At 35.2% G+C, this 17,556-nt stretch overlaps 1 protein-coding gene across 4 annotated transcripts in view; it reads left to right on the plus strand.

The window, feature by feature from the left end:
- FUT8 (fucosyltransferase 8) overlaps positions 1-7,599 on the plus strand; it is a 135,977-nt gene extending 128,378 nt beyond the window's left edge. For 2 of the 4 annotated variants that reach the window (XM_064462712.1, XM_064462713.1), the window contains one exon: positions 415-7,565. In XM_064462712.1, coding sequence (XP_064318782.1) covers positions 415-732 — 318 coding nt within the window. In that variant the 3' untranslated portion in view covers positions 733-7,565. Of the gene's footprint in view, positions 1-414 lie in introns of all 4 variants that reach the window. The other 2 variants (XM_064462714.1, XM_064462715.1) reach the window with 2 other exon arrangements.
- Positions 7,600-17,556: the final 9,957 nt, after the last annotated feature.

Raw genomic sequence — 17,556 nt, forward strand, 5'->3', positions numbered from 1 at the left:
AGTTTTTATTAGTAGTAGAAAAGGGAAACAAATTTACTTCTACATTTGATTTGCTACACAATTCATTTTTAAAAAGCAGGTTGGCTAGTGTTCATGTAGATGTTTTCAAGTTTTAATGAAAAGTAGACTGTTCTATTTATCTATTAATTTATTTACTAAATCTGATCACCAGAGTAGTAATTAAAATGCTGCAAAATTATATGCTTCTTTTTTGGTTTTTTTTTGGGGGGGGTTGGGTCATTTTGGTTGGGTTGGGGTTTTTTTGTTTGTTTGTGGTTTTTGTTTTTTTTACCTGGACATTCCAAAACTTGATCCTCTTGTGAAATGTAATTGTTACACATTGGTTGCTGACTTCTGTGATACATTGCAGGCGCACACAATATTTATGACTTTTGTTCTGTTTTTATTTCTAAGGTTTGTCGAGTTGCTTATGAAATTATGCAGACATTGCATCCAGATGCTTCAGCATATTTCCATTCTTTGGATGATATCTACTACTTTGGGGGACAGAATGCCCACAACCAGATTGCTATTTATGCTCATCATCCACGAACTGCTGATGAAATTCCTATGGAACCTGGAGATATAATTGGAGTAGCTGGAAACCACTGGGATGGTTATTCAAAAGGCATCAATAGGAAAGTAGGAAGAACAGGCCTGTACCCGTCCTATAAAGTTCAGGAGAAAATTGAGACAGTCAAGTATCCTACATACCCAGAGGCTGACAAGTAGATTAAAATGAAGACATTCAGCAGTAATTCTCAATTTTGATTGGTTCAAACCAGTCAACACACTAACTAATTGTTTATATGGGACTTGAATTTGCATTTTATCATGCAGTTAAAATCAAAGCCTTTAGAATGAAACTGGATAAGAAGCTGAGAACAAATGGATGGGCTATTATCTGAACTTACTCTTAAACATTTTTGGTTATATGCACTCTCGCACATGCACACACAAAACCATGTACAGCAGGATAACTGTTGTTTTATACCTTTTTGTTTTTTTTCTTTTCAGGATTTGTCCCAGTCATTAGTCTTATGTGAGCTTTGGGCTCTTTCCTCTGCCGTTAACTAACAATAATGTTCAGATGTATAACACTGCCACATTGTGTAATTTGAGTGACATGAGCCTATTTGGTATGTACAAAATTTAAAACATGGTGCCTACATTTGAAAAATTTGTGATCTTTTTAGAAGAGCCATACAATGGGCAAGAATCAATCTTCAACTGGTGTTACCGTGGCCACTGAACTTGCTTCAAACAACAGATTCAGATTTCAGACTAGATTTCTTTACAAGTTTATTTTTAGCATTCCATTGTTTACTTCTCATCATTAATAAAATAAAGGATACATCCAACAACAAAATAGTCACTGTCTATTAGGAACTTTTGTAAAACAAAGCCATGAACAGATTCTTTAGTACTGATGATGTTTCTGGACATTGCCTTTGATTGAAAAAACAAAACAAAACAAAAACCCCCACAAAACCCACAAAGGAAAAAGTATCTGGAGTTTAATTGAATTTTTAAACACTCATTATGTAGTACAACAACTGCTAATGGTGCAGAATTTGAGTTTTGTGGACAGTGGGTTTCAGCAGGATAACTTCAGGGGCTCAACTTCTTACATTTACTCTCTAGCGCTGTTCTTTCATCTTCTGTGTTTCTCTTAATACACTAAAAATAGTTTTTTATAGATGGCCATTTATCATTTTGGCACTGAATATAGTTGCTCTTAAGTAAAATACTTAAGGTTATCCCACTTATAGGGCCTGTCAAGCTAGAGTACTTTGAAAAAAATCTACCTAAAAATTTACCCCAAAAATAGCCAAGAAAATACATACAAGGGTGAGGTTTTGTGCATGACATAAAACTGTTAGTAATTCTTATTGTTTGAAATCTGTTGCTAGTCTGCTCTCCATTAAGAAAACAGATAATTTACAAAACAATTTTACAAACAGATTTGTAAATTTGGGGCTTGTGTGTGTATATATATATAAAAAAAGTATGAGATATCAAGAGATTATTTCCAAATAGAAAGAATGTTAATAGCATTATACAGCTTCTAGTGCAATCTAATCTGGAATACTGGAAGTACAGAAAATGTTTATTATTCAGGCACTGAGAAAATGCCACATGAGTAAAGATTAAAAGAGCATGGCTGGTTGACATTACAAAGAAAAAGTGAAAAGGATATTTCATTATATTTATGAATAGATCAAGAACAGTGTTGACATAACAAATGGATGTGCTTGACAATGAATAACTTTTAGGCTGAAAAGTAAAAGGAAATCTCTGGCGGTGTGAAGTTCAGAAACAGTCTTCCAATTGAAATAGTGATAAGATGGAACTTGATTGGTATGTAAAGGAATTACCAAAGTAGTTCTCTCTGACATTACTTGTAGGACTGATCCTATAGATCCCTTCCAGTTATGTGTACCTCAACTCAGAAACTATTTTGTGTCTTGAAAAAGAATAACAAAATCAAAGTTGAAAACTGCTGTGGAAAAAAAGGATAAATGGCCTGATAGTACTATTAAATGGGCATATCAGTAAAAATGAGCATAGATACCAAATGGGATTTAAAGACAAATTGAAGGATAAAGGCAAATGAGTAAGAGTGGCCAAAAAATGCTAAAGATCATGAAGTTTTGTGACTAAAGATGGCTAGAGTTACCTGGTGTTTCTATATTTTGGCGCCACTAAGGACGCTGTTCATCGTTAGTTTCCTAAGTGATTCTTATAAATCTTTCAGTAACTTAGCCAAACTTGTGGTATTTCAGAGGCACAAATGTAGGCTAAATAATAACTTTATTTTTACTGAAATTTGAATTGTACATATAATGCTACCACTACTTTCCTTTTCAACTTGAAAAAAAAAAAATCCAAACCCACAAACATTTCTTCCTCAGTGATTAGATCAATGCATTTTATCTTTGGGAAAACTAATTTAATTATTTCTCCACAAATACTACATTATCTATTTGATATTTATAGATTCTGAAAATGTTTTATTTTTGAAACTCTCTACTTACAGCTTCAGAGCTCATCATTTCCTGACCATTTCTTAGATGCAAAAATAGTAGTCATAAATGAATTAACATATGAAAATTCCTCTATAGTCAGGTAACTGAATCGAAAATATCACTAAAGAAGATAAATAACAGAACATCTAAGATGAGCCCAAAGGCAGGAGCAGATCTTCTGATGTAGTAACAAGAGAAATGAAACCACTGATGTTATAGACGACATACCTATATAATGTGGCAATTCCTCAACAGGCTATATCTGACAAAATACTTGCAAGTTGCATATGCATCCTTACATATTTTAAGTACCTAATGAATAATTAGCTCATCATCTTTAAGAAAATTATAATGAAAGGGTATGAAATTATAAAATTATTGTTAATAATTAGGAAATGTACTAATGTAGATGCTATGGCCATATTCCCCTGGGCCATATGATCCTCTGGTGCTTATAATGCAGTACTTCTCAGAGGAAGAAACCTAGCGATAGGCTGCTTACTAGATGCATCTGTTTCTAGAGATTTGTTTCCTTTAAGACTACCAGATAGTTACATCTTGGAATCTTGGGATCTTGGGGATATTAAAACTGAATTTGTTATATATTAAACAAAATGAATATTAGAGAGTTTATTCTCAGTTATGGTGGAGTCCAGGTAGTATGATAGCCCCAAATTTTTATTGTAGCTGGCAGAAAAGTGAAATAACAGGAAAAAAAAATTTTGTAGAAAGCGGAATCTTTTGCAAGTTGTGAACTTGTTAAGATACTAGCCAGAATGCTTGCAAGCAAGCAAGTATACATCTTGTGTTTTCCATTTGCCTCATAGCTCTGCAACAATCCAATTATGTAATTTTTGCCTCACACCAAACCACCAAATCTGACATCCATAAAACAAAGACAGCCCTCATAGTCTCTCAAATAAGCTGATGTTTAATTGTGTGTGTGTGTGTTGTGTTCATAAAAAAGAATTTGAACAGTACTCTTCCCTTCTTTGCTATTTTACATCATCATGTTCTCTCTAATAACTTGTTTGCCAGGCAAATGTAGTCTCTGAAAACTGAATATTCTACTTGCCTCTTACCAGTTGGGCTAAGAAATTTCTTCTGAGTAGTTCAAGTAACTAGTCTTCTGTGACATTGGTGCACCTGGAGACTGGGGTCATCAGCAACAGTTTGCTGCTACCACTGCAATTACACCAACCCGAGTTCTGTCCTTGATTTTCAGTACAGCCTATAGTCAGATGCATGGGATTCCCAAGCATCCTCTGTCAACATCCTGTCCCTGTTAACTGCAGAGGATTATGGATTTGTTCATGAAGCATGATGTTTTATTTCAAAATTTTTAAATATTTACCTTCAGAGAAGTCTTTTGACTACCCCTTCTACCACTGAATTTTAAGCAAACTTGCAATTACCAGAAAGATTTCTCTCATTTACCGATTTTTCAGAAAAAAGAACTGATGATACCTTTCTTATGGAGAGATATTCACAGTGTGAAAGTTTCTTCCATAATGGGTTTTATGTTTCTTTGACATGCAATTATACAATAAGGGTCTTGTCTCCTGAGCTAGGAACATAGCAGAATATAAAATGGAAAATTTTCATTACAAATTCTTTATAAGGGGAGGGACATTTTCCTTTATGCCAGTGGAGTAACACCTGCCATTTGGAACTTTTTCAAAACAGTGAATTGAACTTTTGTTTTTTCCAGGGCCTAAGTTTCTTTGCAGTGTGCAAAGAAGTGTCAAGTGTCTGAAGAATCCAGGTAAAAATCATTTTCTTAGTTCAGGAGGTGGAAAGGAGAGAGTCTAATAAGAAGACATGATACTGTATTTTTAATTTAAGTTGCTGTATCAGTTTCTAAAGTGACAAATAAACCTTTCAGTGCTGGGTTAAGGACCTCTGCCAGCAAAATCATTCTGCTCTTTGCCAGGAATACTTAAAATTTGCAACCGCCCTTTGGATTTTGCCTGGTATCAGTCACAGTCATGTATAAACGTCACACTGGTTTTGCTCTGCTCATTGATTGTTGCTCTGTTACGGTTTCATTCATATTTAGGTGGCTTGGGAGCGGACTGTCAAATGGGACGAACTCTGGTTTATTTATCATGTTGAATTAAAATTGCATTTAAAACTCAGAAAAATTCCATTTCCCGAAGGCACCACTAGAATTCTAATTTTAGTCTACAGACTTTTGTCAGGGTCCCCCTGTATGTACCTGCAAGCTTATGGGGAGCAGGACCGAAGCAAAAAAAATTATTCATAAATATCAACTGCAAACAGGTTGGGTTAGACTTTATAGTATCCTGTTCATTTCTGAAAAGCATGAAATGAGGCACTGCATGATATAAATAAGGGGGCAGTATAGAATTTCTAAGGCTGCAAAAAAATTTGCTAGTCTGTTTGCCTGCATCACTGGTTGCATTCACTGTGTGCAAGATTGTTACAGAATCAAAGTGCATAAGGTAGAGGTCTTCCAGCATTACTACAGGCATCTGAGGATCCCTTCCATTGATGTCTTTACCCATTTTGGTACCGTGTACATATACCTAATAATGCTGATGGTGTTTGCTATTTAGTGGAACCTTCCTTTATGTTGTATGCTTGTTTCCGTTGACTCATCTTGCTTGTCAGCAGAATCCTATTGCCACTGCAATTCAAGCCAAGTTTGGATTAATGCAAAGGCATGCCAATAGTTTGCACCAAAATGTCTTCACCGTTGTTCAAAATTAACTTCACATTCTTAGGCCAATTCCTAAGGAGATGCTGTTGAGCTGTCTCCACTGGACTATACTGTACATGTTGTAAAACTGCTTACATGTACGTATAGTGGTTTTGATTTCAATTTTGCATGATTTTTCCACTTTATACAGACTCAAGACTTTGTTTTTATTTCAGTATATTTATGAAGGGTTTTCTTGAGCATGGTGAGACAAAGTCCCAGCTATCCTGCATTTTCTTCAATAAATATATTGGACCTCACCCCATTTCCTCTAATTGTCTTAAAGACATCCTCCAGTCACAACATTTTAGTAGAATCATCTAGATCAACATTTCCTGAAGACTGTGACATTTTTATGCTCTTCCATTAGACCCACTGCCTACTTGCATCTAAACCTGATCTACCATGGTTGTATGAACCTTCTTCAAACTTTTCTGCTTGGTGTGTTTTGATTTCTTTGCCTAGTGGTCATTACTTGACCAGGAATCCAAGGGACAGCAAGTGTCCATATTTGATTTTTTATAATAACTTGGAATTGTATTTCTTGCAGGTTATTTTTATTTTTTCCAAAATGCATTTTCATATTTTCCCTAACTGCTATAGTCAAGGATTCAAAGAGAAAACACCATAATCAGATGTACCTAATAAGTGTTTAGTAGTCTTACAAGGCATAGAAGTTCCTAATCTAATAAGATTTCAGTTCATGTTATGGCAAGTTTCTTGACCAGATGAAAGATGTATTCTCATAGCGTTCTCTATTAAGTTTTGGCTAGCACTTATACACTAATGCCTGCAGCTTAATATGCAACTGGTAGGGACACAATATGAATGCAGTCTTTTTACAGGACCATAAGAGACAGGTCATTTTCTTCTCTTCAGTCTTAGAATCCTTTAATTTAGGTTAGTTCAAGTGTTCCTGCTCTCTTTCTTTAGCAAGGTTTTTTTTTTGTGTAATACAGCTGTACAATTCTCAATTACTCCACTACAAGTAGAGCCACAAGACTATTACATCTCAGCTGTGAGAATCCACTGGATATGGTGATTGCTGTCCAATTCGGCTGTCTACAAAAGATCTGTCTTTTAAAGAAGCCGACTGTTTGCTGATATCTTTCCAAACAGTAACAAACTGGAAGAATGGAAGGATACCAAAAACCTGGACATCCTACTTCCTTCTTTGTGAATGAGAAGGAATTGGGCATCCGTTATGTCCAACCAAGATTCTGGAAAGCAGTCGACTAGTTGGTGTGAGTAGTTTGCTTCACTGCTTCAGTTTATTATTACTGGAGAATGAACTGCGATGAGTTTATAGTTTTAAATCTGTAGTCACTTTGTAACATCTATAAAATTAAATTTGTTTTCACTTGAGAATAAAATTGTTATACATGAATAAGTTCAGATTTGTGGGATTAAACTGACAGTATTTCTTCTTGCTTCAGGTGGAGTTCATTGTGCACTAATGTTTAACATGATTTTTGCTTATGACTTAACTCCAATTATTCAGCAAAGATGGACAAATCTTGTTAGGCTGGCTTGACCTTTTTTTTTTCTTTAACCTGTGTGTCTCTAGAAATTATACAGAGGCTAGCAGTAATGAACTGTCACGTAATAGATTTAGCGTTGATGGATCTGTTTGTTTATTTTTTTTCTTTATATACAAAAAATGTTTTCTAAATGTTAAAAAAAATGATAGGGTGTATCTGCCTATTCAAACTCTACTTCTCTAGGGCTTCTGATGTGTTATGACTACTCTTTATTACACTGATTCATTTTAGCTCATGTTTTCATTTTTCTGAGTGCGTTGCTCATTCCTTTCATCCGATGTTTAGATTATAAGATTTATGATCCAAGAGCCTCTTTTTTTGTGTTTCCACCACTCCTGTCACAGTGGGATTCTCTTCATTCAGTAGGATCCCTAGCTGGTACAGTAATATGAATAATAATTGTAGTCATAAAATGGGTTAAACATTTCATCTATAATGCTAAATTCAATATGATTTTGTAGTGTTTGCTTTTATTTTTGTTGTATTAATACTTTGTTTGGTTACATAGATTGCTTATTTACCATCATGTGTGTATGAAGAGAAATTTTTTTAAATGCCCCAAAGCCAAATATCAGAAGTCAGATTCAGAAAGTATTCTTAGGTACTTCCTACATGCTGATGACCTTTCTTATTGGTAGTATATTTATATGTTTGGTTCTGAAACAACACAAGTGATCTAAGAAATTACATCATGTACTTTGTTTCCTCTCATTCCTTCTCTTGGGACTTAGTAACTGACCATGTGTATGCTAAATCTATGTAAATGTGAATTGAAACAGGTTCTTATCTATGCCACTGCTGATTAGGTTGGTATATATTAGTCAATGAGTGTTTTAGAAGTAAATATGAACATATTTCCTTCATTCCTGTGCTTCTAAAATTGAATATAGGAGAGTAAGTGTATTCTGTCACCTTTCATTGGACTGGCTAGAGCCTACTCATGCCCTTCTTCATTCACAAGATAACACATTGCAGGAATATGCTATGGAGAGACAGATGTGTACAGCATAGGTAGTTATGTGTCTAATAGAAGGGATACACAGGCTCTGTTGAAGAGCCTGAAAAAAACCTCTAGAAGATGAGGGTGGGACCAAGGTAACAGATGACTTGACATGAAGGTGTTCCAGTCTTTGATTTATCTGCAGATGTGGTTAACTGGAAGTCTTGTTCTTCTCTTCCTGGGCTGCCCCTTCAGGATTCATTTAAAAGACATATTGTCGTGGCTTCATGCTGGGTGGATATCAGTTCCACAACATGTAGTTCCTTTCTAATAAGATGCATCCTGTTAATGCAGGTGCTCTGCTGTACTATTTCTGTAGTAAAATGGTCTGGATTTTCTCAGTGCAATGTTTAGTTGATGTTGGTCTCTTTTCACAGTTTCTATTGAAGCATTTCCTTTTAGTAAAGCCATGCACAATGGTTGAAAAAAAAAGAAAATAATACAATTCTTTGCTGATTTGAGTCCAATGTTTTATTTATGAGATACCTGTAATTTGCCTTGCTGACCTACAAAACCACAAGGTAAATTTTAACTTCTTTTCTGTGGCAAGTAGCTTACTGCTATTGGCTGTAGCCAACAATTTCATGCTGAAAGTAAGCTTTAAGCCTCTGCAAATATTTCTGGCTCTTATTGCTGTTTGGGAAAGAGTGGTGACCCCCCTGACAGTAGATGTATGGAGCCCACAAAAACTAGTGTGGCTGAAAAAGCATAATTCTATGTGATACACTTTTTCCTACCAACATTACCACTCTTTTGCCTAAGTCTGTTTTATCCAGCTTTACTTTGGTGTAGAATTTATCTTGCAATTAAAGGGGTACAGGGCAATAGTGTTGTATGTGCTTGGAAGGCAGTTGTAAATGAGTTTTCTAAGCATGCTGCTAGTACAAGACACAACAATGTCAATTAATCTCTTTCTTTATGCAATATCTTCTCCAGCAAATTCCCTACCAGTGGTGCCAACTTAATTTATTTGTTTCCAACTGATTTCCTCCCTGTCCTATCTTACAAATAGAATGACCTTCCTCTCTGTTCTTTCAGAGCTCTAAAAAACCTGTGTATGTACAAAAAATGAAAACGAAGTTTAATGCAATTAAATTACCAACACATCTGCTTTTTCCATAAAATTTATCTTCTGTATATCACGTTTTTTAGTTTAAGTTCTCAGAAGCAAAAAAAATTATTTATTAATTGTTCAAACTTCTTAATCCTGAAATAATAAATAATAGACAAAAAGGTTTCTAGAAGGAGTAAAGCTTTTCCAAAAGCAGTACATCGTTTGGGCCTAGTACAAACATAATAAAAAATAGAAGTCCCATTAAATTCCTAAAAGTAGAACTGCATGAAAGATAACTCTGAATGCCAGAGAAACAAATACACAGCATTGTAATTTTTTTTTTCCTGGTTTTCTGCTCTTAGTTTAACTGGCTCATCTAAGTTGCTGCTTATCAGAATTAATTAGCATCGGCTCAACTGGACAGACTCTTTGATGTGCAGACTGCCTGTCAGAACAACTACATGGAATATTATCTCAAGACATTTTTAATCTTAATACAAAATTACCTTGATGTTCTGTTATAGCATTTAATATTTTTGCATCCTGAGTTTTTCAGATAACCACTAGTGGGTGGTACATAACATGAATGATAGCTTTAAGTATATCCATCTGGGAAGAGTGGGAACAGCTGTCTGTCTATGCATAAGGCAATAAGTTGATATGTTAATTATTTTACTTTCAGTTACAGGATGTGCGAAGTGTATCACTGTTTACTGCGCAGCAGTATTGCTAAAAATTATTTGTGAAATCATTGTCCATTTTAACTGGGATGTTTTTATTGAAGGACAGTAGCAATGACTAGCAACAGGCTTCTGTATTTTGGTTTGAGGTCTATCACGTGTTTATCATGGCACACACTCAATGACTGAATAATAAAGAATGTAAACTACATTTTACTGTTGCAGAGAGATTCAAAGGATATTTGGGTCCCACCCAGCAGCCAAACGGGTTTGATTTTTTTCCCCAAAAAGAAATTGGAAACAAAACAATTTTTGGGAAACTCCCCAAATCACTTAAATGAAGAAAATAATAAGTTCTTATATAAAAAGGCTCATATTGAGTTCAAAGAAAATCTCTGCTCTGGAGTCTTCCAAATCTCTGTCTAGGCAAGATTTAGTTTTCAAAGTGTGCTTCAGAACAGTATGCTGTATCTGTATTTTCTTATTATTACTATTTGTATGAGGACCCACTGATTTTATGCTACTGCAATCTTAATGCTTTTTCAGAATTCCTAACTTTTGTCAAGATCGTATTTGTATACAACAATATAACAACAGTATGCTTCCTAAGAAAACAAGAGCTTTCCAAATGCCCAAATGCTTTTTCCTTCTGTGTACATTATTGTTAACGCTCTAGAATTGATGCATGAATGCATCATCAGATTACCACATCAGTACTGAGGTATCTCTAGCATGCTTGTGATTGCAGAAATTTTTTTTTCCAGGAATCACAAATGGAACTTCCTAGATTAGTGATCCTTATTTTCAGCTTTAGTATCATTTAGCTACGTATTTGTTTGCAATGAGAAGAAACAAGCCTTTTTCCAAAGATGGCTGGGATCTGTGTTTTCCTGAGGATGCCTTTTTGATTCTAAAGTCAGGTGTGCTGATGGATGCATTCCTTACAATTTTCTTGCTTCTGAGACTTCCCCAAGAATTAGCTAAAACACTTTGTACTGGTAATTTCTACACAGATGAGACAAACTTAGTTTGCAGGGTTGTTCAAATTCTCTGCCAGTTTTCTGGAAAAAAAAATTGTGATTTCCTGACTGATGACAAAGTATTAGTTTCACGCTCTAACCTTTTTCAAAAGCAACATAGTAAGATTCCTTTTTTTTTTGCATTTCTGACCTATACAGGCGGTGTTCAATAAAAGATTAACCTGAATACCAGGGAAGAAAATCTACAAAGAAAACTTAGATGTGGAAATAAATGTGTGGGGTTTTTTTTAATTGCAGCTGCTGATGATAATGTCTGTAGTTTTCTTTGCGAGCTTTGGGCCACTCCCAGGATTTACTTCGTGTGCACTTGCCAGCAATTCAGATCTTCTGTGCTTTAAAAGGCAGTATCCTTTGTCTTTATACTCTTTAATGACATTTCTAAAATTTTACCTTTGCCATGTGTTTCATACATGTGTTGCCTTTCTTCATCATTCTGTAATATGTATGTTTTTAAAGACTGAAACAGCTAGAACAGACTTCTGAAAGTTTTGGTATCAGAACCCCGTGACACACATGCACATACACTTTGTGTTTCATCATTGCAAGATTTCCATTAAATCATAACCAAGGCTCCTAAAATAATGTTAACTCTGCACAGCTTGGGAGTCATAATGGCCCTAGTCTTTTGAATTAAGCTGTTCAAAAATTGTCTCTTTTGAGAGACTGACAAGTTCTCTAGTTTGCAACAGAAATTTTCAAACTGGACATGCAGTAGAGTGCAATGCTGTAAATGGTCAAAGATACCGATGCTTAGTGTAATCGCAGCATATTTCAAAATTTTTCACCAGCTTCACTCAAAGGGAAGTACAAGAAAGTAACATAGACTTCTTTATAGACCTTTTTTTCCAAAGCATTTTGAATAACTATTGTTCTGGGTATGTTTTCTAGCAAGTCATTCCTTCCATCAGTACTGAAAAAGGATTGATTTCTTACATCATTCATTTATTGTTTGGGAGGAAATGACAATAGGAATAAACACATGAAGAAAGAGAAAAGTTAATTGCCTCTAACAGATTTACCTTTGGAACATGCTATTCCCATATCTACTCCACTTTTTCCCAACTTCTCCCTTTGCTTCAGATTTCTTTATAGCTCATGAAATCTATAATGGAAAAGAAATGAAAGTAGAATATTTCCTTTACACTGTGCTTAAGTGGCTGAAGTGTACTTATTAACTGAAGGGTCTCAATTCTCTGACCTTAGGTGCAGGAATGCATGCCAATCCCTAGTGGAATGCACACAACGGCAACACATCTGGAAAATATGAGCTGCCATATGGGTATGTATCTTTTAATTATTAGGGGTTTAATATTGAGAGAGATGTGCATCTGCTCTTCTCTCAAGAGTTGTCTTACATACTTATTCTACTCTTCAGTATGTGATCAGCGTCATGGATGGTTTAGTTACCAGCCACTACAGTCCCGGACTGTAATACCTCTTACAGCTGCTGTTTTTGAGGGTTTAGGGCAAGAAGAGCAGACCGGTCCTCTGTCAGTTCTTTCCCTCACAGGGTTGGTTAAGAGATGGAGTAACTAGCAGTGCTTTTCCTCAAATATATAGTTCCCAAATTCATAGTTACATTTTTCTTTTTTAGCCATCAGTGATTTAGGATTGCTTATCCATGTTCTAGAATGTGTGTGTGTGTATATATATATTATTCTATCTCATTTTTAGGCTTTTTATTAGAAGAGAATGTTAGAGCAGACTTGAGTGCTTCTATGAGAAACCTTAAGTCACTCATTTTCGGATTTCTTCCCTTATTGTCCACGTATTCATAAACAATGGTGACCACTCTAGATGTGTAGATGATGGTGTAGATGATGGATGTTTGTTACCATTTAGCCCTCATCCTTTTGGTTCCAAGATCTCTACAGCTTTATATTTTGATGTTGCCAGAACTTGGACCCTGCTTAATTATTTTCTTGAAAGCGATATTAGTCTTCCTTCTTCATTAAATTAGAAATAATGTTATCCTGAGGTATGAAGGAGACCTGAACTGCAGGTCTCAAGATTTTGGACTAGATATAAAGTTTTCCTTCAGTTGTTGCTTAAAGTAATTGCAGTGATTCTAGCAATACCTCAGAATCTAGTCTACATCAGTATTGGCTAGATACTAGCTGTAGCTATTATTGCAGTGTAGTCATACCACTGAGAGAAGTCATGGAATTCATGACTGGTTCAGCAGGATTAAACAGTGCATATTAGTGAGACTTAGTTATCACTCTGATAATTTAACTGCTTGGAGATAAAAAATAGTTTAATCTTTATCCAAGTTTAGGGTAGATGTGCTAAATGCAACTCAGCTGGCAGTTTGCTTCATTGTACAATAAAACCCTCACATCCAGCACAGATCCTTATATTCTTGTGGTTAGAGACGAAATCCAGGTATTTGTTTTCCTGTGATTATATCAGTAACCTGTGCATACATGATGTTAGAATGCAATATGGTATCTGAAATGGTAGTTGAAATCTAGGAGTATGTTTAATGAGGGCCTTGGGTTTTTGCATGTATTATTAAGAGGTCTACAATAAAAACTAGTGTTGAGCAGACTCAATCAAGTGAAGAAAGGGGATAAGGGAACAGGAGGGAGACAGAGGGGTCAGTCACTTAACCATCCTTACCTTTAAGCACAAAGACAGGGTGCATAGCACTCTGGTGACTTGAGAGTAAGTGTGGCTGAAGCAAGCAAGTTTTAGTGAATAAAATGTCTAAAATAATTTGTGATCTATGACATGAAGTATGTGTAACATCTATATATGCTGAGCTCTTCCTGTAGGTAGGGTATTTACCATCTGTTGCAGCTTGTTAATTCCTTTATTGAAGTTATCACAGTCTCTCATATTCAGATTGATTCACCACTTTTCCAGTATCATTTATTCAACTGCATTATTATGTATGCATACTGTGTTTCTTTATTTTTCTATTTTCAGGAACTGTGATGGTCTCTAGAAATTGACACTGATAAGGCTGTAACATCTGGGAAATGAGCCTAATTTGAGCATATATATTCTGAACAGAGGCTAATACTAATTGACCTAAGTGTTACTAATAAAAATGTCATCAGGTGGTGATATCTGTTTGCCTTTGCCCTAACATCGTTTAGATTAGAGCAGTGGTAGGACTAACTCTCAGCTTCCAACCTGCCACTGTATAATAGAAGCCATACAATATGTGAAACATAAGAAACTTATGTTTCTTCCAACCTAAACCGTTCTATGATTAAGCTCACGTTTGAGATTGTACTGTCACCATTTATTGACATTAATTGTTTTATAAGCTTTTCATTAAACAAAATATTACTATTTTCTAAGTTTAGTCGAGTACGTTTAATCTATTTTCAATCCAAATAATTGACAATTTCGTGTAAAATCAAGTCAGCATTTATATATTAGAAATGAGAATAGGAAATCTAGACTGAATTGCACATCTCCAATAATGGCCAAAAAAAAGAGTGCATTTAAACTAGTCTGATGCTTTTGTACCCTGATTTTATAGAAAATGAAACAAGTCAAAGAAAAAAGAGGCAAAAGAGTTCTGAAAACTGAAGATTAATGACAGTACACTTTCTTTCAGATAAAAACCCTTCTCGTTGGTTCTTGATCCTTATTTTGAAATGGCTTGAAGTGGCTCATCTCATTTAGTTTGAAAGAGAACTTAAATTTACATTTCAGCTTCCAAGAGGTGTTAGCTGTTTTTTTGTATTATTACATTTTTTCTTGTTAATTAAAGTTACAGATACTGATTCCCATTTCAGCACATATTAAACCCCTGTTGGAGAATGATTCCCCACAGCATCACAGCTCAAAGAAACAGGTGTTTGACTAATGTTCAGTAAAGATTAAAAGATTTCATGACAGATGTTCAGAGAGAAAGAAAACATAATCCTTATTGCTGGGTAATTATAAATTAATTGAGTTTTGCTTTAATTGTGCCTTAGTCTGTAAGGGCTGGAAGATGATAAAGCTGTAAGAGAAGTCCTGATCATCATGTATGTCCATATCAATGGTTTGCTGCCTGTATTCCAGCGGAATATAGTCAGACATACTTCAGATAGTTTTCATACACCAGTGAGGGTAACAGCAGCAATCTAACCATAGTAAAGTGAAACTCATTGTAGGCTAATTAAACCTTCATTCAGTTTAACCCTAGATTAAACATACCTACACAACACTGAAGTCCTAATTGTAGAAACACTTGAAAAAGATTACTCTTAAGCTGACTCTGCATTCAAGAGCTTGCTAGTTGTTCTTTGGAGACTATGTCTTGAAGACTAAGATAAATGTAAGACACTTCTTCTTTTAAACTCCTTATGGCTATCAAACCTAATGAAAGCTCTTTGCTCCATCCAAATATGTTTACCTAATAGTGCTTAAATGCAAATTAAAGATACTTATCATCTCAAATGGGGAACCCTATTGAAGTCAGTTCACAATTTTAGCCTTTTCTGCTGGCAAACTATTATATTCTAGGTTAATTAACATATCATAACCATGGGGGAGGTTTTTGTTTGCCTTTTTTTTTCCTGGAAAGAAAAATGACATCTTAGCAAATGAACTCGGCAAGCAGCATTGTGTCCTGTGGAAAGATCCTAAATCAACGTTCTGTTTGAAAACCAAAAGGTTTCTCAAGGAGTTAAGGCTATTTAATGGATGTTTTACTTTGAATCAAGTAGAATCTTTCCGTGGTTATTCATTCTCCTGTGACTCATCTGAGGATAAGGTGTGATTTTTGTCAAATTGTAAATACTTACTTAATATTTATTTAAGCTATGCAACTTTCCTGCAAAAAGGGATATGATAATAGGGTAAATTATTATTAGAAACATTTGCACGTAATCAGACATTAGATAAAATAAATATCAGGATCTTAAATTTTTAGTGAATATAAATAATAAGTGCAGGTAGTTAGAAATTACAGAAATTTGCAGAAAAATTAAAGACAGCCATATATATAATAATACTTTTATGCTATTTCTTTAAAAATGTGTTCAATGAAATACTTGCAAGAACATAGTCTTTTTTCTTTCTTCTTTTTCTTTTTTTTTTTTTTTTCCCCTAATAACACAGCTACAAAGGATAGAGGACTGAGACCGTGATTGGTAAGGCTGGAGAATCCTCACAAGTTAGGTGTGGTCACTGGGCAAGACCAATGTGTGATGGTGTCTGGCTCTTTAATTTTCAAGTTCAGTTGCTGATATTATTGTTTATGAAACAGAAGATGCAGGCAAAGCAGTGGATAAACAGTCAGGATTCCCATATTTACTTACTTGATCATATTTGACCTACTAGTAATGAAAGATACCTGCAAAACACCAGATGGAATTGGAGCAGAGGAAACATACAAATGGAGAGGCTTGGTGTAATATGGTTTGCACGGATTAAGGCAAAGTTACGTTTACCTCTAATTTTGACACAGATGCTGTGAAGGTTGAATAACTGATGCATAAAATTTTTTTCTTTCTGTTGTGCATCTCAGAATGTGAATACTAAAGCATTTATGACAATGACATGAAACTACATCACTGTCCTGGTTCAGCCTCAGCTGGCAACTAAACACCACACAGTCGCTTGCTCACTCCCCCCCCCACCCCTGTGGGTCTCTATCATGAACTCTGAAGGAAATACAGCCCTAAAAATGGACAGTGTTTGAGAGGACAAACATTTTTTTTTCCTTATTTTGTTCCATAGTGTAAATAACAGCAAGTTATTTAAAAATGTATGCAGTGATGACACTGATTAGATCATCATTTGGAAAGCGAGAAACAAAATCACAAACTGCATAAATACCTATGATGTACGCTTTTCTTTTCTGGGGACTGTATGTTTTTTGCATTTATTCTGAAATATATAGAAGGTATGGCATGATAGAGGTCAAATTTGCAAGCAGATAAATAGAATGAAAACGCTTCCTGGTACAGTTAGTAATGAACGCAAGAAATGCGTATGCCTAGTCAATCAGACATACAGGTAGCGCTTGCGTACACTCCTATGCAGCTATGCTTATTTTAGCTATGTCTACTATGCTGTCTCTGCAGCTTGGTCAGGCATAACTGAACCAAAGCTATATACGAAAGAAACTGGGTAAGAGAGGGGCTGCAGAAGCAAAGAATGCAGTGTACACTAATGGGCTAAGTATTTGCACATCTCCTTAAGTGGGATTTTAGTCATACATTTTATAATGGAATTCGTTTTATCCTCAGCAATAGCAAGGGCCTATTGTTTCAGAGTTTTATTCCTTGTTGTTTAGTAATACACTGGTATTCATACGGAGCTGGTGATGATTAATTGTCTGCCTCTGAGTATCATCATATAATTTGGTACAACTGACTTTTACACATTCTGAATAGTCACAAGGACTTGGGTATTAGCGTGCCATGGAGGAAAGCTGTGTGTATCATTTTCAGTTGGGAGAGAGGAGGATATGGACGTTATTCATATATGGAGGTTTATTTGCAGAGTCTATGTGAAGATGATCTATCAGTTTAAATCA

This window comes from Phalacrocorax carbo, chromosome 10, assembly GCF_963921805.1.
Source record: "Phalacrocorax carbo chromosome 10, bPhaCar2.1, whole genome shotgun sequence".
NCBI classification, from domain to species: domain Eukaryota; kingdom Metazoa; phylum Chordata; class Aves; order Suliformes; family Phalacrocoracidae; genus Phalacrocorax; species Phalacrocorax carbo.